We start from the raw sequence: 25,726 nt of genomic DNA, 5'->3' as shown, positions 1-25,726 counted from the left end.
TAGAGTGTTCTGTTGGGCCATTATAGTGTCACAATTGGCTATACCCTGGGCATTCCATTTCCAGAACGATTTGGGTACATTGGTAGAATTAGGTAACCTCTCCTAGCTTGTGTGACTGCTTGACTCCAGTTGTTAAGGCTTTCTTTAGCTCCGTCCTCTCTCTCCTCACACACTCGATCCAACGCGTGAGCAGTGAGAGATCACAATACCGCCCACATTCTCATTCGCGGCTCAGTTTCAGAGAGGACAGTCAGACCACCACACTTGCAGGAGACCAAATACTATTATAACACTAGGCTAGGACGCGCGAACGAACTCTCCTGCATATTAAGTTCAAATGGCAGATGTTACACAAAAATGATTGATACTGGAAGAAACACTCTAATCGACCAAATCGAATTACAGAGAATTGGAACTGAGAGGGCGCTTGGGCGTCTGGAGTCCATCAGTTCCACTATAATGGATACGCACGGGAACCAAAACGTGAGGCGACTCTCGGAATGAACTACACAAACTTGCAAGGACAAGTGGCCAACGTCAAACCTCATTATCAGGTAGCTATAATGTAATAATTCTAAATAGTTAATAGCATTTACGTTAGGCTAACTGATAGGCCCTAACTGGCAGAGGACATAGGCTATCAATGAATAATGTGGCGTGGTTTGTCCAAACGTAATTGATGAAGTCCTCACCAGTGTCATGCGTCTTGCTCCGCAGCCCAGCGCGCAATCCTTGCGGCTCATCATTCTGCTGATCCTAGTCATGGGGGTGGCCCCATCCCCAGCTCTGACAGCGGGATGCCCGGCACGATGCGTATGCGATGACCAGCTGGTGGTCCAGTGCGCCGGGCAGCACCTCACAGCCTTCCCCACTGACTTGCCGCTGGCCACGCGGCAGCTCATCATCTCCAACAATCGCATCGTGGAGCTGCCGCCGTTGCAGCTCAACTACCTGTCGGACTTGGTGTACTTGGACTGTAGCAACAATTCCCTGACGGAGATTTCTATGTCCACATTCGGGAACCTGGGGAAGCTTGCTTACCTGGACTTGTCCTTCAACACCTTAACGCGGATAGAGGACAGGACGTTCGGGCCACTCTCCAGCCTCGTGATGCTGAGAATGACGGACAACCCCGGCCTGTTGGACATTCACCCGGACGCTTTCGCAAAGAACTCGGCGCTGCAGGTGCTGGACGTGAGCCGGAACAACCTGACGGTGCTCAACATCAGTTCTCTCATCGCGCTGCCCACCCTGCGCTCGGTCGGCCTCAGCGGGAATTCCTGGAGCTGCGACTGCGATAACGAGGACCTCTGTCTCTGGGTTCACATCGAGGCATTCAAGTTTCAAGGTAAAACTAGCTGCACCTTCAGATATAAATATAAATCCAGATAATTCCCTCTTTCTATATGGTTTGTGTAAGTTTGGTGGTTTTGTCTTACCTTTCTCATTTGTGTGAGGGTTGTGTTAGATGTGCTGGCCCATAGGACATAGCTACTACTGTACTGTGATTATATTCTGTGATATGCTGTACTAATCATACCAACATCATACACATTGATATACAATAGGGATTTACAAAGTCAGTATGGGGGCTGGACCAATAGCAGGAGAGGACCGCCATTCTCTCCAGCGCTGCACTTCCCAGGCCTCTCTCAATGAATGTTTCCATGTTCACACGCTCCTGAAATGCTCACTGAAAGCATTTCACTTTCCCAACCACATACACTTCATATAACATAGGTCAACTACATGTTTCATTTATGAGTTCATGAATGAGATCTACTACACTAACAGAATGAAGACATTTAGGAAAGTCATTTCAAATAGAATATGTGGAAAGACTGATATGAATATTGTTTATGCAGTAGTGGTGCGAGGGTAAAATCACAGGGGAAGCCAATCCAGGAAAAAAAGCCATATTACAACCTATGTGTTGTGATAATTGCGTTGTTTACTCTGTAAACTATTAGTTCATATGCCTTGACACCATGCTATATATGCTTAAGGCTGAGACAATAAGAAGAATATATTCAACCACACCTTTACATTTGTTTCATTACAAAACCGGAGAACAAGTCCACAAAACATATTGCATGCAACAAACAGTATAAGACCTACAGCATGGTCAAGCAAAGTAATGTTTCCGACATTTTCGGACTATTAAACAACTATTGATTTAGAACCACTGAGAGTAACGGCAAGTCGCAAAGAAAACAGGAGCTGCTTCCACTATTCCAGCACCATTTCAACTTCAACATTTCAACATCATCTAATCACCTCTGCTTAGTCTAATACAGTGACAACTAAAAGATACCAAAAACAATTTAGTTCAATCAACGTTAGCTAAATATGATGTGGCTGTCCAAGGTACTGATTTGTGTGTGTGTGCGTGTGTGTGCAAGTAGAACACACATGTTGACTCACTCTGCTTGTAAAGAAACGCCAATGCCATTCTCCTCTTTCATGTTGCCTAAATGGTCTATGACTGTCATACATTACATGCTTTTAGTTTTTGTTGTCATACTCCTAGGCTACCTGGCTGAAATACTTACTCGCTAGCCTAACTTCCTTTCATGGGCAACGATAAGCCAGGTCAGATAGTTATCATTAGCATACTACATCTAGCAAAATGTTGATCTTCCATGCTCTCAGGCCAGGGGCACAATGTATTATTTTATGGTTGGATCAGAATCTCTTTATAATCATTGGCCAGTATGGAGAATGAAGTAAAACCACAAGTCCAAATCCCCATCTACATCCATGGCTAATTTAGGAAAGGGGTGATTTTATCTAGCTAGCTAGCTAGCCCCCTGAGGACAACCGAACTAGATGCAACAATGAACGTTTTTCAATAATGACATTTGGCCTGTGATGTGATTGGTCTGAAGTCAAATCCAAACTGGCTTCCCTTGACACTTTTTTTGGTGCACCAGGACTATTCATAGCAGAGCTCACTCAGTTTAGCTCAACACTGATTGGCTATTATTTTATTCATTTTTTATCAAGGGAAGCCAAATCCTCGCTGGCTTCCATTGCATTCAATGCTACGTGCGGAAACAATGTCATACTCTTTCTGACCAGACAGCATCAGATAGATACGCTACCCATACTGAGACAGAGGGGCGCTGTTTCCTTCGCTCTGATGCTTTCTCCAGTGAGATACATTCAGCCTCTTGCGAAATGAAGGACATTTGTGACAAACAGAGAGAGGAACGATAAAACATTTTTTTTCTTCTTGGCATCCAGGAATACACGCCACCGTGTTTATGACAGCAGCAGTAAAATAAACTTAATGAAAAAACTTTAACGTGTTTAATGTATATATTCCTAAATTTCATGTGCAGTTGCCTGCATCACAGGGCCTAGGGTGTCTTAAAATCAAAATCAAATCAAATTGTATTTGTCACATGCGCCGAATACACCTTACCGTGAAATGCTTATTTACAAGCCCTTAACCAACAATGCAGTTGAAAAAGAAAACCTACAAAAAAATAAGAATAAGAAATAAAAGTAACAAATAATTAAAGAGCAGCAGTAAAATAACAATAGCGAGGCTATATACAGGGGGTACTGGTACAGAGTCAATGTGCGGGGGCACCGGTTAGTCGAACTAATTGAGTTAACAGGTGACAGTGGAGGCTAATAACCATAACAGCAATTGAATATGATCTGATAACACAGGACTGAAATGAGATACATACTGAGGAGCCTTTCTCTTATTCCTTTATTCACTCATGCAATTAAGGCTTAATCCAAAAAACCCAGGGTCTAGATGTCAAATGACCAGTGAATGTCATCTCCCCGTGTTCACCTGCACATGCTCCACCAACCGCTTCCACTTTAATCAACAAACTATATGCCTATGTAATGAAGGTGGCTCGGGGAACCACACTCATGTGATCAGTAACCTTGCCTGAGACCTAAAGATTTTGGTTAGCTCCCTAGGCCTTTAGATAGGCTTTAGCTCAGTGGACTAACAGTCTTGTGGTGTGCAATAGACCTCGGTTCAAATCCAGCCGGTTACATAATGCAACAAAATTCTGTTTGGAATAAGGGTCAATTCTTTTTTTTGTTACATTCTCGTATGTTGACAGATGAATGCATTTGGAAAGTATTCAGACCTCTTGACTTTTTCCAAATTTTGTTACATTACAGCCTTATTCTAAAATGGATAGCATTTTTTTCTTCTCATAAATCTACACACAATACCCATAATGACAAAGTGAAAACAGGTTTGTAGAATGTTTTGCAAAAAAATAAATAAAACTGAAATATCACATTTACATAAGTATTCAGACCGTTTACTCAGTACTTTGTTGAAGCACCTGTGGCAGCGATTAGAGCCTCGAGTCTTCTTGGGTATGACGCTACAAACTTGGCACACCTGTATTTGGGGAGTTTCTCCAATTCTTCTCTCTAGCTCTGTTAGGTTGGATGGGGAGCGTCGCTGCACAGCTATTTTCAGGTCTCTCCAGAGTTGTTCGATCTGGCCACGCAAGGGCATTCAGAGACTTGTCCCGAAGCCACTCCTGCGTTGTCTTGGCTGTGTGCTTAGGGTCATTGTCCTGTTGGAAGGTGAACCTTCACCCCAGTCTGAGGTCATGAGCTCTCTGGAGCAGGTTTTCATCAGGGATCTCTCTGTACTTTGCTCCGTTCATCTTTCCCTTAATCCTGACTAGTCTCCCAGTCCCTGCCACTGAAAAACATCCCCACAGCATGATGCTGCCACCACCATGCCTCACCGTAGGGATGGTGCCAGGTTTCCTCCAGACATGATGCTTGGTATTCAGGCTAAAGATTTCAATCTTGGTTTCATCAGACCAGAGAATCTTGTTTTTCATCGTCTGAGTCCTTTAAGTGCCTTTTGGCAAATGCCAAGCGGGCTGTCATGTGCCTTTTACTGAGGAGTAGCTTCTGTCTGGACACTCTACCATAAATCCTGATGGGTGGAGTGCTGCAGAGATGGTTGTCCTTCTGGGAGCTTCTCCCATCTCCACAGAGGAACTCTGGAGCTCTGTCAGAGTGACCATCGGGTTCTTGGTCACCTCCCGGACCAAGGCCCTTCTCCCCTGATTTTTCAGTTTGGCTGAGCGGCTAGCTCTAGGAAGAGTCTTGGTGGTTACAAAACTCTTCCATTTAAGAATGATGGAGGCCACTATGTTCTTGGGGACCTTCAATGCTGCAGAAATGTTTTGGTACCCTTCCCCAGAGCTGTGCCTCGACACAATCCTGTCTCGGAGCTCTACAGACAATTCCTTCGACCCCATGGCTTAGGTTTTGCTCTGACATGCACTGTCAACTGTGGGACCTTGTATAGACAAGTGTGTGCCTTTCCAAATCATGTCCAATCAATTAAATTGACCACAGGTGGACGCCAATCAAGGTGTAGAAACATCTCAAGGATGATCAATGGAAACAGGATGCACCTGAGCTCAATTTCAAGTCTCATAGCAAAGTGTCTGAATACTTATGTAAATAAGGTATTTCTGTTTTTTATTTTTTATAAACGTGCAGAAATGTAAAAAAAATCTGTTTTCGCTTAGTCATTATGGGGTATTGTGTGTAGATTGATGAGGAAAAAATGTTGGAAAAAGTCAAGGGGTTTGAAGACAACGAATACTTGATTTTGGATTTGTTCAGTTTGGAGTCTTCTGCTGCATTTTTGGGATGTGTCAATACACAAAAGAGCAGCTATTTATAGTGCACCTCACTGAGCAAGAGCCAGTCATATTACTAAAACTATGATACACTTACTAATGGGCATCCCCCGCACACACATGCACATGCGCACACACACACCAGCTCATCATCCTCTCCCCTGCAGCTCAGGCAGAATCCTAAACTAGTCCTGTAAGAGCTGTCCTATTTTCATGCTGCTCATTACCTTTGTCTGCTTTCATTTGGAGTGTCCCTTCAAGCGAAAGCTTGCAGCAAGGGAGAACACACACACACATTCCAGACTGCAGTGTTTTACGCAAAGAGCTCGTCTGGAGCTCACCTGTTCTGAGAGGCACTGTCTGTCTGTCGTCTCAGCAGTTTAGAAATAATGCATTGCTAGAAGGAAGGGGAGAAAAACCCACAGAAAGAACTAACAGATTCTCCACTGCTGTCTCACCTCCTAAAGATTAGCATACTGCCTGTAGTTAGCAGTTACATAATGAAGGGGTATTTTAGGGTGGCAGGTAGCCTAGAGCGTTGGGCCAGTAACCAAAAGGTTGCTGGTTCAAATCCCTGAGCTGTTTAGGTGAGATATATCTGCCAATGTGCCCTTGAGCAATACACTTAACCCTAATTTCTCCTGAAAGTTGCTCTGGATAAGTGTCTGCAAAAAAAATCCTAGAAACAGCGTGGTCTGGGGATGGGACGGGGAGAAGAACCCTCTCCATTGATGTTGGACCCTGAGGGGGAGGCGCCGGCGGCTTCCATGCCTTGGGGAGAGAGAGGGCTCTAGCTAAATAGAGGGAGAGAAGTAGAAGTAGTACAGTGTTCACTGAGAAGAGGAGGGTGGTGTGTTGTATTATTAAAAGGAGTGCTACTATAGTGGTGTCAGGTCTGAGGCGAGATCAGAGGACTATTGAAGTGTATCGTGGTGTGTATCTCTTTCATGAAAACTCCCCACATCTGTGCTGCTAAATTAGTTTCCAAACTCTCAGGGCATCTGAAGACAAAATGGAATGTCTTTAGAGACAACAGGAGATCCAGGACCATCTCTGTCATTATCCTATATCCGTCATCCCTAAAAGTCAATTTGTGCTTGATCTGAAAATGTGGTCGGAGGCGCCGTACGGAGGGTGTGACGCAATTGTGGATCCTCCGGAGGCATGCAGAGGCCAAATTGAGCTCCGTACCGCATTGCTGTGTGCCTCCCAAATTTTGTAACAATGCGGAGGGCTCCGTAAATCTCCGCATTGACATAATTGGTTGACGGTAGGTGGGGGCGAGAGGTCCTGTATAAACCCAACCTTACTTCCTTGACAACTTCCTTCATAATAGCTCTGCGCTGCTCCGTGGAGAGCAAGAAGTATGAATGCCCTGACTTCTGCAGAGGCAGTATCACCGTAAATGCTGCCGATGCAGACGTAGGATTGACCATGCAGCACCTTCTACGCTATCGTCAGTGATGCACCTGCTTATTTACTGGGTTCAGTTCTGCCTCTCCCCTGCTTTTATTCATATCACCAGACAGAGAGCATAGGGTAAGTTGCGACTGTGATGTAGACTAAGACAAATCAAGAGAATACTGTGTGTGAATTCCTAAAATGGAACACTAATTAAGTATTCATTTGATGTTAATCAAAAATATCTCTTCCTACTATTAAACATTACATTACTGTTATTTGATCTGTATCTTCCAGTACACCATATAATCCTCTGCAGCTCCAATCAGATTTGTACTCAATAGATTAGACTAGTACAACATACACTACATGACCAAAAGTATGTGTACACCTGTTCGTCGAACATCTCATTCAAAAATCATGGGCCTTAATATGTAGTTGGTCCCCCCGTTTGCTGCTATAACAGCCTCCACTCTTCTGGGAAGGCTTTCCACTAGATGTTGGAACATTGCTGTGGGGACTTGCTTCCATTCAGCAACAAGAGCATGTCATGACGTTGCCCTCTTTGGGTTTTCTATGCACCATCCCCCTACCTCCCCATACCCAGGCTCTGTGAGAGTGGTCGTAAATTCCTAAAAGAATGCCCCGCCTCATGGCCACAGTTTTGAGACAGAGTGGGTTTCATAGAAAGAACCCAGGAATTCTTCCACCTCACAGGACTGGAGAACCGAACGACATTTATGTTCTGGAGAAGGTATAAAAGATCGGTGAAGAATCCAGCTACGAACTGGTCCGTTTGGTACAATTTTGTGAAACTCATGAGAGACAATACGGCCGTATTACCATGGCGCTGCTGTTTATATAATAGCCTCAGTTGTGAGACTTACATCTAATTGTCACGCCCTGACCAGGTGAACTCTGCTATTTTGGTCAGGGTGTGGCATTTCTATGCTTTATTTTCTATGTTTTGGTTATAGCCTTTCTTTGTGTTTTATTTCTATGTTGGGCTCGGGGGTGATTTCCCAATCAGACAGCTGTCGCTTGTGAAGTCTGATTGGGAATCACATTTAAGTTCCTTTTCCCCCACGATGTTTGTGGGTTGTTGTCTCGTTATTTGAGCACGTAACGTATTGGCAGTTTTTCCTTGATTTTGTGTACATGTTTAATTCTAGTGTGTTAAATAAACATGTATTCGCTCCCAGCTGCGTTTTGGTCCGCTTCCTCGTCTCCCGACGACAATCGTTACAGAACAACCCACCGAACCAGGACCAAGCAGCGGGAGGAAAAGGAGCGCGAGAGATGGGCTCGCGAGGAAAAGGAGTTCTGGACCTGGGAGGAGATCATGTCGGGGAAAGGACCCTGGCGGAAGGACTCCCAGGTCGAGGAGGAAAAGCCAGCCGGTAGACGGAGTCGCAGGTGGCGGTCGAGGAGGCCCGGAAAACAGCCCCAAGAATTTTTTTTTGGGGGGGCTAATGGGGTGGTCCGGAAGGGCAGAGGAAGAGCCCAGACCACTGCTCTCGTGGGGGATGACGGCGGAGGAAGAGAAGGAGATGAGGCGTTTGATTGAGGACCTGCAGAGGGAAGATCTGGAGGAGGAGCCATGGTATGCTGAGTTGCGCGCTGTGTCGCCAGTGCGCCCGCACAGCCCGGTGCGTCCGGTGGACATGCCCAGCACATGCCGTGCTAGGATGGGCATCCAGCCAGGACGAGTGGCTAAACCGGCTCCACGCTTCAGGTCACCAGTGCGTGTTCACAGTCCTGTCTGGCCCGTTCCTGTTCCCCGCACCAAGCCCACGGTGCGTGTCCCCAGTCCTGTCCGGCCCGTCCCTGCTCCCCGCACCAAGCCATGGTATGCAGAGTTGCGCGCTGTGTCGCCAGTGCGCCCGCACAGCCCAGTGCGTCCGGTGGACATGCCCAGCACATGCCGTGCTAGGATGGGCATCCAGCCAGGACGAGTGGCTAAACCGGCTCCACGCTTCAGGTCACCAGTACGTGTTCACAGTCCTGTCTGGCCCGTCCCTGCTCCCCGCACCAGGTTAGTGGTGCGTGTCCCCAGTCCTGTCCGGCCCGTCCCTGCTCCCCGCACCAGGTTAGTGGTGCGTGTCCCCAGTCCTGTCCGGCCCGTCCCTGCTCCCCGCACCAAGTCAGTGGTGCGTGTCCCCAGTCCGGTCCGGCCCGTCCCTGCTCCCCGCACCAAGTCAGTGGTGCGTGTCCCCAGTCCGGTCCGGCCCGTCCCTGCTCCCCGCACCAGGTTAGTGGTGCGTGTCCCCAGTCCTGTCCGGCCCGTCCCTGCTCCCCGCACCAGGTTAGTGGTGCGTGTCCCCAGTCCGGCCCGGCCCGTCCCTGCTCCCCGCACCAGGTTAGTGGTGCGTGTCCCCAGTCCTGTCCGGCCCGTCCCTGCTCCCCGCACCAGGTTAGTGGTGCGTGTCCCCAGTCCTGTCCGGCCCATCCCTGTTCCCCGCACCAAGCCCACGGTGCGTGTCCACAGTCCTGTCCGGCCCGTCCCTGTTCCCCGCACCAAGCCCACGGTGCGTGTCCACAGTCCTGTCCGGCCCGTCCCTGTTCCCCGCACCAAGCCCACGGTGCGTGTCCACAGTCCTGTCCGGCCCGTTCCTGTTCCCCGCACCAAGCCCACGGTGCGTGTCCACAGTCCGGCACGGCCTGTGTCTGGTCCACCGGTGCCCAATCCTGTTCTGGTCGACGGCTCCGCTCCGGAGCCGGAGCATGCCGCTCCACAGTGGTCCAGTCCGGGCCAGAGGGGTAGGGCTAGGGTGGAGGCAGGGGGAGAAACACGCCCGGGGCCAGAGCCTCCACCGAGGGTGAGGCGCCCACCCGGGTCCCCCCCTAATAGACTTTAGTTTGGTGCGCCGGGAGTACGCACCGTTGGAGGGGGGGTACTGTCACGCCCTGACCAGGTGAACTCTGCTATTTTGGTCAGGGTGTGGCATTTCTATGCTTTATTTTCTATGTTTTGGTTATAGCCTTTCTTTGTGTTTTATTTCTATGTTGGGCTCGGGGGTGATTTCCCAATCAGACAGCTGTCGCTTGTGAAGTCTGATTGGGAATCACATTTAAGTTCCTTTTCCCCCACGATGTTTGTGGGTTGTTGTCTCGTTATTTGAGCACGTAACGTATTGGCAGTTTTTCCTTGATTTTGTGTACATGTTTAATTCTAGTGTGTTAAATAAACATGTATTCGCTCCCAGCTGCGTTTTGGTCCGCTTCCTCGTCTCCCGACGACAATCTTTACAGAACAACCCACCGAACCAGGACCAAGCAGCGGGAGGAAAAGGAGCGCGAGAGATGGGCTCGCGAGGGAAAGGAGTTCTGGACCTGGGAGGAGATCATGTCGGGGAAAGGACCCTGGCGGAAGGACTCCCAGGTCGAGGAGGAAAAGCCAGCCGGTAGACGGAGTCGCAGGTGGCGGTCGAGGAGGCCCGGAAAACAGCCCCAAGAATTTTTTTTGGGGGGGGCTAATGGGGTGGTCCGGAAGGGCAGAGGAAGAGCCCAGACCACTGCTCTCGTGGGGGATGACGGCGGAGGAAGAGAAGGAGATGAGGCGTTTGATTGAGGACCTGCAGAGGGAAGATCTGGAGGAGGAGCCATGGTATGCTGAGTTGCGCGCTGTGTCGCCAGTGCGCCCGCACAGCCCGGTGCGTCCGGTGGACATGCCCAGCACATGCCGTGCTAGGATGGGCATCCAGCCAGGACGAGTGGCTAAACCGGCTCCACGCTTCAGGTCACCAGTGCGTGTTCACAGTCCTGTCTGGCCCGTTCCTGTTCCCCGCACCAAGCCCACGGTGCGTGTCCCCAGTCCTGTCCGGCCCGTCCCTGCTCCCCGCACCAAGCCATGGTATGCAGAGTTGCGCGCTGTGTCGCCAGTGCGCCCGCACAGCCCAGTGCGTCCGGTGGACATGCCCAGCACATGCCGTGCTAGGATGGGCATCCAGCCAGGACGAGTGGCTAAACCGGCTCCACGCTTCAGGTCACCAGTACGTGTTCACAGTCCTGTCTGGCCCGTCCCTGCTCCCCGCACCAGGTTAGTGGTGCGTGTCCCCAGTCCTGTCCGGCCCGTCCCTGCTCCCCGCACCAGGTTAGTGGTGCGTGTCCCCAGTCCTGTCCGGCCCGTCCCTGCTCCCCGCACCAAGTCAGTGGTGCGTGTCCCCAGTCCGGTCCGGCCCGTCCCTGCTCCCCGCACCAAGTCAGTGGTGCGTGTCCCCAGTCCGGTCCGGCCCGCCCCTGCTCCCCGCACCAGGTTAGTGGTGCGTGTCCCCAGTCCTGTCCGGCCCTGCTCCCCGCACCAGGTTAGTGGTGCGTGTCCCCAGTCCGGCCCGGCCCGTCCCTGCTCCCCGCACCAGGTTAGTGGTGCGTGTCCCCAGTCCTGTCCGGCCCGTCCCTGCTCCCCGCACCAGGTTAGTGGTGCGTGTCCCCAGTCCTGTCCGGCCCATCCCTGTTCCCCGCACCAAGCCCACGGTGCGTGTCCACAGTCCTGTCCGGCCCGTCCCTGTTCCCCGCACCAAGCCCACGGTGCGTGTCCACAGTCCTGTCCGGCCCGTCCCTGTTCCCCGCACCAAGCCCACGGTGCGTGTCCACAGTCCTGTCCGGCCCGTTCCTGTTCCCCGCACCAAGCCCACGGTGCGTGTCCACAGTCCGGCACGGCCCGTGTCTGGTCCACCGGTGCCCAATCCTGTTCTGGTCGACGGCTCCGCTCCGGAGCCGGAGCATGCCGCTCCACAGTGGTCCAGTCCGGGCCAGAGGGGTAGGGCTAGGGTGGAGGCAGGGGGAGAAACACGCCCGGGGCCAGAGCCTCCACCGAGGGTGAGGCGCCCACCCGGGTCCCCCCCTAATAGACTTTAGTTTGGTGCGCCGGGAGTACGCACCGTTGGAGGGGGGGTACTGTCACGCCCTGACCAGGTGAACTCTGCTATTTTGGTCAGGGTGTGGCATTTCTATGCTTTATTTTCTATGTTTTGGTTATAGCCTTTCTTTGTGTTTTATTTCTATGTTGGGCTCGGGGGTGATTTCCCAATCAGACAGCTGTCGCTTGTGAAGTCTGATTGGGAATCACATTTAAGTTCCTTTTCCCCCACGATGTTTGTGGGTTGTTGTCTCGTTATTTGAGCACGTAACGTATTGGCAGTTTTTCCTTGATTTTGTGTACATGTTTAATTCTAGTGTGTTAAATAAACATGTATTCGCTCCCAGCTGCGTTTTGGTCCGCTTCCTCGTCTCCCGACGACAATCGTTACACTAATGGTTGTATAAAATGAATGAATAAGGATAAAGCTATTTGGAATATGTTGGGATGCTTGTAAGATGTTAATGTGAGAGAATTGTATTTCTGTTTAAAGTTTCACCAAGTCATCGGCACGCCCCCATGAACAGGCGGGACCTGGCGTCATGAGACAGCCCTTTTCTGTTATTCCGAATATAACCCCCACCCAGGGTTTCTATCACGAGACCGAGCTTACCTCCATTACGAATGGCTAAAGGTTGGAGACCAGCTTACCTCGATAACGAGAGGGCCAAGGTTTGACCATGCATTCCTCGTTCTGAACTTTAACCATATCACGTGGTTAAACTCTTAGACTATTGATACCGACAGAATAATAACAAGTCTTTGATATTAATTACTAGTCTGCAGCTAGGAATTCGGTATCATTGAACGCGAAGACCGACGAAACATCTGTCCTATAATGACATTAATGGATGTCACTTTGAAATATCCATCCTAACCGAGAGAGAGAGAAAGAGAACGTGAGGACAAAACTCTCCAACAGAACAAACTTTTCAACAAAGATCCCGACAACACACTGAGCGTAAATATATATATTGATTGCAATTGTTCCCAAATAAGTGAGCGTTCATGTGCAAAGGATTAGCATATCAATTGTTAGAATTATCAACCCTTTTGTCTAACAAGCCGCCATGACGGTTTAGCCCATTAGGGCACATTCTCCTATCATTTCCTTGTAACCATAGCTACTGTTTGTTATGCATTTCTGTGAATTACTTAGTAAATAAATTATTTTAAGACAATTGATGTATGGATGACTCATAGTGAAGACTGGGTTCGTGCAGATAACCAACAATTTACGACGTTTGGAATGAGACTGATGAGGTAAATGAATATATCATTAATCCGAAGACTAATAGATCAGACATTATGATATCTGAAAGTTATATTAGGAAAATTATAACTTTGTAATCTGAATATTTTCCTTGGTGTCCCGACTTCCTAGTTAATTACCGTTACACGATTAATCAGTTTAATCGCGTAATAATAATTACAGAGAGTTATTTGATAAATATGTCTTCAGTTTTAATGATGCCAAAGACACGACAAGCATTAGTGAGGTCGGCCACTGATGTTGGGCGATTAGGCCTGGCTCGCAGTCAGCGTTCCAATTCATCCCAAAGGTCAGGGCTCTGTGCAGGCCAGTCAAGCTCTTCCACACCGATCTCGAGAACAAACATTTCTGTATGGACCTCACTTTGTGCACGGGGGCATTGTCATGCTGAAACAGGAAAGAGACTTCCCCAAACTGTTGCAACAAAGTTGGAAGCATAGAATCATCTAGAATGTCATTGTATACCGTAATGTTAGGATTTCCCTTCATTGGAACTAAGGGGCATGGTCCATACCATGAAAAACAGCCCCAGCCCATTATTCCTCCTTCACCAAACTTTACAGTTGGCACTATGTATTCGGGCAGGTAGCGTTCTCCTGGCATCCGCCAAACCCAGATTCATCTGTCAGACTGCCAGATGGTGAAGCGTGATTCATTACTCCAGAGAACGCGTTTCCACTACTCTAGAGTCCAATGGCGGTGAGCTTTACACAACTCCAGCCAATGCTTGGCATTGCGCATGGTGATCTTAGGCTTGTGTGCGGCTGCTCGGCCATGGTAACCCATTTCAATAAGCTTCCGCCGAACAGTTCTTGTGCTGATGTTGCTTCCAGAGGCAGTTTGGAACTCAGCAGTGAGTGACGCAACCGAGGACAAACTATTTTTACGCGCTGCACGCTTCAGTACTCTGCGGTCCCGTTCGGTAAGCTTGTGTGGCCTACCACTTCGCAGCTGAGACGTTGTTGCTCCTAGATGTTTCCACTTCACAATACCAGCGCTTACAGTTGACCGGGGCAGCTCTAACAGGGCCGAAATTTGACAAACTGACTTGTTGGAAAGGTGGCATCCTATAACGGTGCCACGTTGAAAGTCACTGAGCTCTTCAGTAAGACCATACTATTGCCAATGTTTGTCTTGGAGATTGTGTGGCAGTGTGCTCAATTTTATACACCTTTCAGCAACAGGTGTGGCAGAAATAGCCAAATCCACTCATTTCAAGGGGTGTCCACATACACGTTATACAGTTGAAGTCGGAAGTTTACATACACTTAGGTTGGAGTCATTGAAACTTGTTTTTCAACCACTCCACAAATTTTTTGTTAACAAACTATAATTTTGGCAAGTCGGTTAGGACATCTACTTTGTGCATGACACAAGTAATTTTTTCAACAATTGTTTACAGACAGATTATTTCACTTATAATTCACTGTATCACAATTCCAGTGGGTCAGAAGTTTACATACACTAAGTTGACTTTGCCTTTAAACAGCTTGGAAAATTCCAGAAAATGATGTCATGGCTTTAGAAGCTTCTGATAGGCTAATTGACATAATTTGAGTCAATTGGAGGAGTACCTGTGGATGTATTTCAAAGCCTACCTTCAGACTCAGTGCCTATTAGCTTGACATCATGGGAAAATCAAAAGAAATCAGCCAAGACCTCTGAAAAAACATTGGAGACCTCCACAAGTCTGGTTCATCCTTGGGAGAAATTTCCAAACACCTGAAGGTACCACGTTCACCTGTACAAACAATAGTACGCAAGTATAAACACCATGGGACCACGCAGCCGTCATACCGAAGAAGACGCATTCTGTCTCCTAGAGATGAACGTACTTTGGTGCGAAAAGCGCAAATCAATCCCAGAACAACAGCAAAGGACCTTGTGAAGATGCTGGAGGAAACAGGTACAAAAGTATCTATATCCACAGTAAAACGAGTCCTATATCGACATAACCTGAAAGGCCGCTCAGCAAGGAAGAAGCCACTGCTCCAAAACCGCCATAAAAAAGCCAGACTACGGTTTGCAACTGCACATGGGGACAAAGATTGTACTTTTTGGAGAAATGTCCTCTGGTCTGATGAAACAAAAATAGAACTGTTTGGCCATAATGACCATCATTATGTTTGGAGGAATAAGGGGGAGGCTTGCAAGCCGAAGAACGCCATCCCAACCGTGAAGCACGGGGGTGGCAGCATCATGTTGTGGGGGTTCTTTGCAGCAGGAGGGACTGGTGCACTTCACAAAATAGATGGCATCATGAGGATTAAAAATTATGTGGATATATTGAAGCAACATCTCAAGACATTAGTCAGGATGTTAAAGCTTGGTCGCAAATAGGTCTCCAAATGGACAATGACCCCAAGCATACTTCCAAAGTTGTGGCAAATGGTTTAAGGACAACAAAATCAAGTTATTGGAGTGGCCATCACAAAGCCCTGACCTCAATCCTATAGAAAATTAGTGGTCAGAACTGAAAAGGCGTGTGCGAGCAAGGAGGCCTACAAATCTGACTTAGTTACACCAGCTCTGTCAGGAGGAATGGCCCAAAATTCACCCAACTTATTGTGGGAAGCTTGTGGAAAGCTACCCGAAACGTTTGACCCAAGTTAAACAATAGTTAAACAATTTAAAGGCAATGCTACCAAATACTAATTGAGTGTATGTGAACTTCTGACCCACTGGGAATGTGATGAGAGAAATAAAAGCTGAAATTAATCATTCTCTCTACTATTATTCTGACATTTCACATTCTTAAAATAAAGTGGTGATCCTAACTGACCTAAGACAGGGAATTTCTACTAGGATTAAATGTCAGGAATTGTGAAAAACTGAGTTTAAATGTATTTGGCTAAGGTGTACATAAACTTCCGACTTCAACTGTATACAAATGTGTGTCTCAATTTCCTCAATAAATCTATCCATGCACAATATATGGACAAAGCCGGCCAATTCTGTGGTGAAAAATATGCCAGTGTAAATAGTGCGTGAACAAAGCCTGCTGGCATGAAACACAGAATACAGAGCAGAGCACAGCCAGTCAGCCAGGCAGAAACAGTAAAAGCCTTTTGAGCTGATCCCGAGAGATCCCCCTAACACAAAAATTGCGAAAACAAAAGCAAATTAATGTCTGTTGAAATTCTCCAACACTCTGGTCATTGCAATCACATTTCAGGCATTGTTCTTCTTCAGAATATGACCCCTAACAAACCAAGGCTTCTGGATGATATCCAGGCAGCCATACACACAGTATGATCATCTTTGAGTCTTTAGCATCTATGATTAGACCATAATAATGTATCAAATTATTTGCTCCCCAAAACCCATTTATAGTAGTCTATTCCTCTTCCGCAGCAGAGTAGGAGTAAGCTGTCTGGTCTTTGATGCTACAGCACAGGAGTTCCCGGTTCTGACAACCGAAACAAAAATCCCCTTGTCTATTGACATTCATGATTTCTGAGTGAGTGAGGGTCTTAGTCATGATCCAGGAGCCTGCTGGAGGCATGCAGCTTAGCAGAAGAAAATCCCTTCTATCTGATTACTGTACGAGTCAGGCACAAAAGACAGAATTACCCAGTGAAATCCAGTAGGGTTTGAAATGTGCTTGAATTATTCAAAAGCTTCGGATTTGGTGTAATGTAATATCAACAACACACCAATAACAGACAGCAGCTCCTATTCTGTTATTTTCTGATAAGGGAAACAAAACTATTTAGCACGTGCTGTTTTCTTACATGGTATTTTATTTATATTTTCTGCTGGAAATTGAAAGATATTTCAGGAGGGAGTGTGTGTTATCTAGCTCTCATGAAGGTTATGTAAAACAATATCGTGTAATGTGTTTGAATTATTCAACAGGCCACAACTCCCTATTTGATGAAATATAATATTGATATCACCTTCCCTGGGTGGCTTACCTTCGCACTTCAAATAACATTTCCATCATTATCCAGGTCGCAGTTGCAAATGAGAACTTGTTCTCAACTAGCCTACCTGGTTAAATAAAGGTGAAATAAAAAGAAATAAATAACAATTATTATGTGTATGCAGAGTACCGACTAACGCAAATGCATCTGATTAAGAATATTTGCCACATCAGCTTTATATAGAAAAACAAAAAACAAAGTCATGCTCAATAGAAATGCTGAAGTTGTTGGTTGGGGAATTGATAATAATAGTAGCAGTAAGTTCTTCTTATGTTGGTAATACTGTATGGGCTCAGTACTAATTGTAATGTCTACTAGGATGGTAATACTTTTTGATAGTCCCAAGTAGATGTTCAATAACTGTGAACAACATTTCAACTATCTACTAACCACAGGAGGCTGCTGAGGGGAGGATGGCTCATAACAATGTCTTGAACGGGGCATATTGAATGGCATCAAACACATGAAAACCATGTGTTTGATGTATTCGATACCGTCCCACTCATTCCACTCCAGCCATTACCACGAGCCCGTGCTCCTGTGTCCTAACCTTAACCCTAACCTTAACCCTTATCCCAACCCTGAACTTAACCCTAACCTTAACCCAACCCTGAACTTAACCCTAACCTTAACCCTTATCCCAACCCTGAACTTAACCCTAACCTTAACCCTTATCCCAAACCTGAACTTAACCCTAACCTTAACCCTTATCCCAAACCTGAACTTAACCCTAACCTTAACCCTTATCCCAACCCTGAACTTAACCCTAACCTTAACCCTTATCCCAACCCTGAACTTAACCCTAACCTTAACCCTTATCCCAACCCTGAACTTAACCCTAACCGTAGCAAGCAGTTACTTATCAACAGATGGTCATACTATCACCAAACTATCTAAATATCATCTATATGGGACTATCCAAATAAAGTGTGACCAAAACGGTCTTCACTAATATAACTAGGACACAGAGTTTTTACTGGTCAGGTGACATGGTCAAGAAAAACTCTGATAGGCTCCTAGTGTATCACCAATAAAAATACTAGTGTGACTTTTTATTTAACCTTTATTTTATCAGAGTCATACTGAGACCAAGTTCTCTTCTACAGATGAGCCCTGAATTACAGAAATGACAGAAAATAGACACATCGAAACACATATAGACACATATAAATTCAAAATGCAAGCAGAAAGAAAAACACGGTAACAAAAAACAAACACACTCGTTAGTAATAAGGTCAGGACTTATGAGAGTACTGTAGTTAACCCACACCTGTGCTGTGTTCTCTTCCAGATGAGGGCCAGACGGTGTGCCGTGGTCCTCCTGACCTGCAGGGGCAGCGTCTGGGTGAGCTGGGGCTACAGCTGCGGTCGCGGTGCCACCAGGGCCTGGGTTCCTGGGACTACCTGTTCTTCCTCGCCATCGGCTTCGTCATCTTCGCAGCAGGAACGGTGTCAGCGTGGGCCATCGGCGTGGTCATGGTACTGTACGAACGCTATGTCAAGAAGAAGAGCGAGCAGATGGACCCCGATGATGAGGTTGAGCAGGACGCAGGACCTGGCACGGGGGGCGGAGGTGGTCACCATGCCAACCCACGAGGTAATGGGAATTTGAAAAACACTGGTCACATGGTGGTATGACTCCCCCCTGTCCCACAGCCTCCCTACCGACTGTGCCTCGGAACTTACAGAACTACAAAACCTTTGATGTCATCAAATGGCAGAGGTTAAGAAGAAACTACAAAGCAGAGCACACTGGGATTAATAAAATACAGAAGAGAGACAACGCAGAAATGTGCCTGATTTTCATGGTGATTGAGAGTTGAATGGTCATAGCTCCTTAAAGTCCCAGTGCACAGTGTTTTGTATCATATTGTACAACAGCTGATGAACCTAAGTTTGTAAAAGTGTGACAAAATGTGATCAGTGTTATTTACTGATAGTTGAAAATGCAATTTAAACAGGACCTTCTAAATCAGCATGGATGGAGTTTTGGCTTGCTTGGTGACATCACCAGGTGGTGTAAGTTATAGACCAATAACAAAGTGACTTCCAAACCTCTCTGCCAATAACAGCTAGTTCAGGTTACATATCCCTCCCATTAGGTTCCGCCAATTAGGCCCCTCAATCAGACCACTCCCAGACAGTTATGGCAAAATTCTTGCTTGAGAAATAGTTTTTTGCTAAAAATATATTTTTGTTTCTTTTGACCATTTTAATGGAATACTATTACAGTAAGGTACTTAACTGTTACCCAGAAATGATTTAATATTGAGATAAAAACAGCTGCATTGGGCCTTTAATATACTATAATAATAGGATTCAATTCTTTGGTCCTGTGTGTGTGTGCTCACTTTGGTAGCCTGTGTGTGTGTATCGGGAGTTTGACTCCCCTCTACTATTAGCCAAGAGATCCTCTCTAAGTAGATCCTCTCTAAGTAGAGCCCTGTCTGCTGAGGGACTTGGCTTTAACCCAGCTGGCTGTTGGAGCTATTCTGACCGGCCTCTCAGTGGGGCCAGGGAACTACAGGACATGATAATTGATTTCCAGCCTTCCTGCTGTCCGTGTTTAGTAGGATGCAGAGTCCCGTCCACTCCACCTGTCTCTTCATGCACTGACTGCACCAAAAATCTTACAGTACCTACTGAATTATAGAACAATTCTACAGCAATAACACAAAACACTTCTACTGTGAAGCGTAATGATTATTATGAAGCACAGTACTAGTCCTACTCTGGGACAGTTGCTTTCATCTGACCCAACCCCCTTAGAATAGTACTGACCATCCATCATTCTATATCCCACGACGTTAGCGCTGGCTTCTTTTAAAGCTAAATGCTATTCAGATCAGGTGGATCAACACTTTCTCACTGTCCTGTCCTGTTGGTCCTCTGGCTGCACTATGACGTTAATCCTGACTCGAATGTTATAAACTTAGTAGAGGTGAGTCTCTCCATTCATCCCAACAACAGCAGCTGCTCTAAGGAGAGGCTTGTGGCTGGATTACAGTGGCTCTGAGGGGCTGTAAGAGGACATATCCATTACACACAATGGATTGATCAGCTGGAGAGGTTGTGTGAGAAGGAAGGAGGGAAGGAGAAAGGGAGTAAACACACACACACACACACACACACTAGGATGTGGCGCACATGGGTTTTAGAGAGATAAACTGAGGTCCAAGGTGCCCCCCCAAGATGAATGCACTTCATTAATGTATAGACAGGATTCAGAACTTCTGTTCTGATACATCTAAGCGACTGGGAGCATGTTCTCTAGGAATACTAGAGGTAGTGTTGGCTGTTGGGCTGGTTTCCTGATCAAAGCAGAGATGTTACTACAGTTATCTGACCTTTATAGTGACACTGTTTATGTCTCTCTCTAGTCAACACCAGGCGAGTCTGAACAAGGAGATATGTTGGTGGTATGAACATAGTACTGTAACCCTCAAATAGGAGACTCAGGAATGTGTGTTTCTTTTGAGAGGGGGTGAGAAACTTTATCTCCCTAGCTTTATGCATTTCATTTAAATGATCACCCACTGTATGCCAACAGACATTAACATATTGTTAGTCTATCTAGGAGGTTGGAGGGTGCTCATGGACATTTAAAAAAAAACGTTTACCTTTATTTAACTAGGCAAGTCAGTTAAGAACAAAACCTTATTTACAATGACGGCCTACCGGGGAACAGTGGGTTAACTGCCTTGTTCATTGGCAGAAGGACAGATTTTTAACTTGTCAGCTCGGGGATTCGATCCAGTAACTAACGCTCTAACCACTAGGCTACCTGCCGCCCCAACATGTAGGCTTGCTTGGATGCCTCAATGCACATGTTCAAACACAGGTTTCTGGTTGCTATCATACTTGCATGTCATACAACAGCCATAGTATGTGGCTACAGTACCATACCTGCATGGTCCCTACAGTACACTATATAATCATGCATTCACTATGCATGTTTAGTCCAAGGTCTGTTTATTCACTTTTTAACCACATACCAGGCAGTATAACCCAGATATGCTACAGTATGAGGACATCACGTTCTGGTAAACTCTCTGTTTAGACAATAGTAGGGGCAGGCACGAGGTGCACTGGAGAGGGGAAGGGTAGGGCCAGGGTGCTGCAACAGAATACCTGCTATAACCCTAACTTATATCGCCACGACAACCCTGCAGGAATGTCAAGGAATAACCACGTCTGCCCGTTTTAATAAACCACAGAACGACCAGCTCCCTTTTCAACCAGTTTCCCTCCAACACAAACGCACGCACTCTGACCCCAATCCATCTACACACCATCTTCGTCATTCACTGGACAGGGTACTGTGAATCTTCCATGATAGCTTAGATGTCCATTTATGTTGATCACTGAATATTGCGCTCACATAAAACACGGGTCTTGTTTGTGGCTTCATTGATTGGGTGGGTGAGAGGTTGAGCAGCATGTGATCCAGGAAGGAGCAGGCTGTTAGAGTTAGACACAGTCACAGCTGTCTCTCTGAGCTAGCTAGTCACGTGGGTTACGGCGGTATGGCAGGCGGAATGACATCATGCACCCATGTGTTTGTGTTCTTATATGGAGCCAGCAAGGGCCAAGAGTTAGATTCACTGCCTTGCCTATACATATGCCCCCTCCTCCAATACACACGCACACAAACACACCTGCACACCCACCCACCCGCACACACCTACCCACCCGCACACACCTACCCACCCGCACACACCCACCCCAACTAAGAACTGGGTGCCGACTTTTTCATTATTTCTTCATAACAAGTCCTTGGATAGAATCAAAAGTAACACTATAGATTTACCATAAGCTGGGGTCGTGACAGAAGACAACTACTGTAACTTATATTAAGTGAACATCTCTTACGCTTACAATTGTAAACATGTACAACAGTATATAATGAGTGTTCTGTACCTGTTTTGTACCTTTCTGATGTGGTTGTGTCTGTCTGACTTATTCTGACAGCACAAAAGCATGGGAATCTGAAAAAGCACAGGTTGATTCATCAAATGAACGACTGATGTACAGTATGATTGATTGATGTAGTAGGGCAGGCCAGACCCAGTTGGTTCCTCTGTGGTATAACTGCTCAACAGGCTCAGGGGGCCTGCCAACTCTGTACCCTTCCACAGCAATAAAAGTCATTGGATCGGAGATGTGGTGTCCTTTTGTGCATCACAGAACAGCCTGTGGAGGTTTCCTGCTTTGTCTTGTGAACAACTGCCCACTCTCATTGAAGCAATGGAAGTTCAAGGCCGACCACGGTACTGCAGGCATTGTTAGCAGAAAACAGGATCCCCATGATAATGAATGGAAAAATGGCAATCTTTGTGTAAATAAATACAAATTTGAAGACAATAATAGTACTAATAATTGCTTCTAATACACCAGATGTATGTCCTTGAACCGATTATTATAAAATCACACACAGAAGAAGTTATGAGGTTAATTACCCTGTTTGGCCTTCAACTTGAGTTACTCAATGAGAGCGGGCAGCACTGAGCTAGCCTGCAACATCATCCTGGAGTAGCTTAAACTGTACATGTTATGTCTCCATGAGACACCATCTTAACCGACTTCATGGCTTCAATGCGTTATTGAATCTTCACATAGAAATGAATGGTGTCCCGTGATCGATGGCTTTGTCCATCCATATATACAGTCATTCTAACTCCCACCGTCTCCATGTCTGACTGTCCTCTGTCCTTTAACTTCCACGGTATCTGTCTATAACTGTCCTCTAACTCCCACTGTATCTGTCTCTCTGACTGTCCTCGCTGTAATTCCCACTGGATTGGTCTCTGACTGTCCTCTGTCCTCTCTTTAACTCCCACTGTATCTGTCTCTCTGACTGTCCTCTGTATCTCCAACTGGATTGGTCTCTCTGACAGTCTTCTGTAGAGGGACACTGGCTGTTTGATTAACACTAAAATAAGTCACACGTGTTGTTGACCTAATGGTGTAAACACACACATAGATATATCCCTCTCTGTCTTTCAATGTAGAGTATTATGAAATATTGGACAGAGTATTCTGGGTGTCCAGACTGGTCCAGAATGATGTTAATCCAATGGGGTTGGCTGGGAGAGTGAGATAACGAGATGCTTACTGACGCTAAGCTCCCACAGAGGAGTGAGAAGTACAATTATATTTCAGTCTGGAACAGACAGAAATCTGCAATTTCCTCTGTGGTATTTGTGTGTGCGGGCGAGAGCCTAAAACATATTTGCAGAGTCTTTTTTCCTCACTTTGTCTGTTCTGTCTGTTCCACTTCCTTATCTCCAATCAGTCTCTCTCCTTTATCACTCTCACTCTCTTTATTCCTCTCGCTTTTTGTGATATTTCTGACTGGGGGCCATGGACCCTGCTTTTCAACTGTCGTTTTCCCTCTGCCTTTCTTTTTATGAGTCTCTCTCTCCCTCCATCTCTCTCTATCCATCTGTCTCAGTCTCAGGTATCACTTTAATATTGATCACAACAGGCTATTAGCTATCAGTGGGCATAATGTACAGGCTATCAGCTATCAGTGGGCATAATGTACAGACTATCAGCTATCAGTGGGCATAATGTACAGGCTAACAGCTATCAGTGGGCATAATGTACAGGCTATCAGCTATCAGTGGGCATAATGTACAGGCTAACAGCTATCAGTGGGCATAATGTACAGGCTAACAGCTATCAGTGGGCATAATGTACAGGCTAACAGCTATCAGTGGGCATAATGTACAGGCTAACAGCTATCAGTGGGCATAATGTACAGGCTAACAGCTATCAGTGGGCATAATGTACAGGCTAACAGCTATCAGTGGGCCTAATGTACAGGCTAACAGCTATCAGTGGGCATAATGTACAGGCTAACAGCTATCAGTGGGCATAATGTACAGGCTAACAGCTATCAGTGGGCATAATGTACAGGCTTACAGCTATCAGTGGGCATAATGTACAGGCTAACAGCTATCAGTGGGCATAATGTACAGGCTTACAGCTATCAGTGGGCATAATGTACAGGCTAACAGCTATCAGTGGGCATAATGTACAGGCTAACAGCTATCAGTGGGCATACTGTACTAGTTACATATCTAAACTTGTCATGCATCTGTATAACAAATAGCAGTCCAACAGGACTTTCTCACTCAGAACAATTAATAATATACTCAAATCAAATCAAATTTTATTTGTCACATACACATGGTTAGCAGATGTTAAGGCGAGTGTAGTGAAATGCTTGTGCTTCTAGTTCCGACCATGTAGTAATATCTAACAAGTAATCTAACAATTTCACAACAACTACCTTATACACACAAGTGTAAAGGAATGAATAAGAATATGTACATAAAAAGATATATGGATGAGCGATGGACGAACGGCATAGACAAGATACAGTAGATGGTATAGAGTACGGTATATACATATGAGATGATTAGTGTAGGTATGTAAACATTATATAAAGTGGCATAGTTTAAAGTGACTAGTGATACATTTATTACATCCAATTTTTTATTATTAAAGTGGCTAGAGATGAGTCAGTATATTGGCAGCAGCCACTCAATGTTAGTGATGGCTGTTTAACAGTATGATGGCCTTGAGATAGAAGCTGTTTTTCAGTCTCTCGGTCCCAGCTTTGATGCACCTGTACTGACCTCGCCTTCTGGATGATAGCGGGTGAACAGGCAGGTGCTCGGGTAGTTGTTGTCTTTGATGATCTTTTTGGCCTTCCTGTGACATCGGGTGGTGTAAGTGTCCTGGAGAGCAGGTAGTTTGCCCCTGGTGATGCGTTGTGCATACCTCACTACCCTCTGGAGAGCCTTACGGTTGTGGGCAGTTGCCGTACCAGGCGGTGATACAGCCCAACAGGATGCTCTCGATTGTGCATCTGTAAAAGTTTGTGAGTGTTTTTGGTGACAAGCTGAATTTCTTCGCTGAGTGTGAGGTTATTTTCCTGCCACCACACTCCGAGGGCCCTCACCTCCTCCCTGTAGGCCATCTCGTCATTGTTGGTGATCAAGCCTACCACTGTAGTGTCGTCTGCAAACTTGATGATTTGAGTTGGAGGCGTGCATGGCCACGCAGTCATGGGTAAACAGGGAGCACAGGAGAGGGCTGAGAACGCACCCTTGTGGGGCCCCAGTGTTGAGGATCAGCGGGGTGAAGATGTTGTTTCCTACCCTCACCACCTGGCGGCGGCCCGTCAGGAAGTCCAGGACCCAGTTGCACAGAGCGGGGTCGAGACCCAGGGTATGGGAACAGCAGACTGGGATAAGGGTTGATTCAATATGTCCGTAAACACACCAGCCAGCTGGTCTGCACATGCTCTGAGGACGCGGCTAGGGATGCCGTCTGGGCCGGCAGCCTTTCGAGGGTTAACACGTTTAAATGCTTTACTCACGTTGGCTGCGGTCAAGGAGAGCCCGCAGGTTTTGGTAGCGGGCCGTGTCGTTGGCACTGTATTGTCCTCAAAGCGAGCAAAGAAGTTGTTTAGTTTGTCTGGGAGCAAGACATCGTGGTCCGCGATGGGGATGGTTTTCCTTTTGTAGTCCGTGATTGACTGTAGACCCTGCCACATACCTCTTGTGTCTGAGCCGTTGAATTGCGGCTCTGCTTTGTC

General features: G+C 46.6%; 1 protein-coding gene across 1 annotated transcript; it reads left to right on the top strand.

Moving 5' to 3' along the window:
• The first annotated feature begins 235 nt into the window (after window positions 1-235).
• Window positions 236-18,753, top strand: LOC115156441 (leucine-rich repeat-containing protein 52-like). Its single transcript, XM_029703869.1, has 3 exons — window positions 236-554; window positions 718-1,348; window positions 18,407-18,753. Exons 1-3 carry the CDS (start codon window positions 501-503, stop codon window positions 18,751-18,753), a joined length of 1,032 nt encoding a protein of 343 aa, XP_029559729.1. The 5' UTR covers window positions 236-500.
• The last annotated feature ends 6,973 nt before the right edge of the window (window positions 18,754-25,726 follow it).

The sequence above is a fragment of the Salmo trutta genome, chromosome 21, assembly GCF_901001165.1.
Source record: "Salmo trutta chromosome 21, fSalTru1.1, whole genome shotgun sequence".
Classification (NCBI taxonomy): Eukaryota; Metazoa; Chordata; class Actinopteri; order Salmoniformes; family Salmonidae; genus Salmo; species Salmo trutta.
Note: the sequence above shows the minus strand (reverse complement) of the source record. Positions and strands in the feature narration are given on the sequence as shown.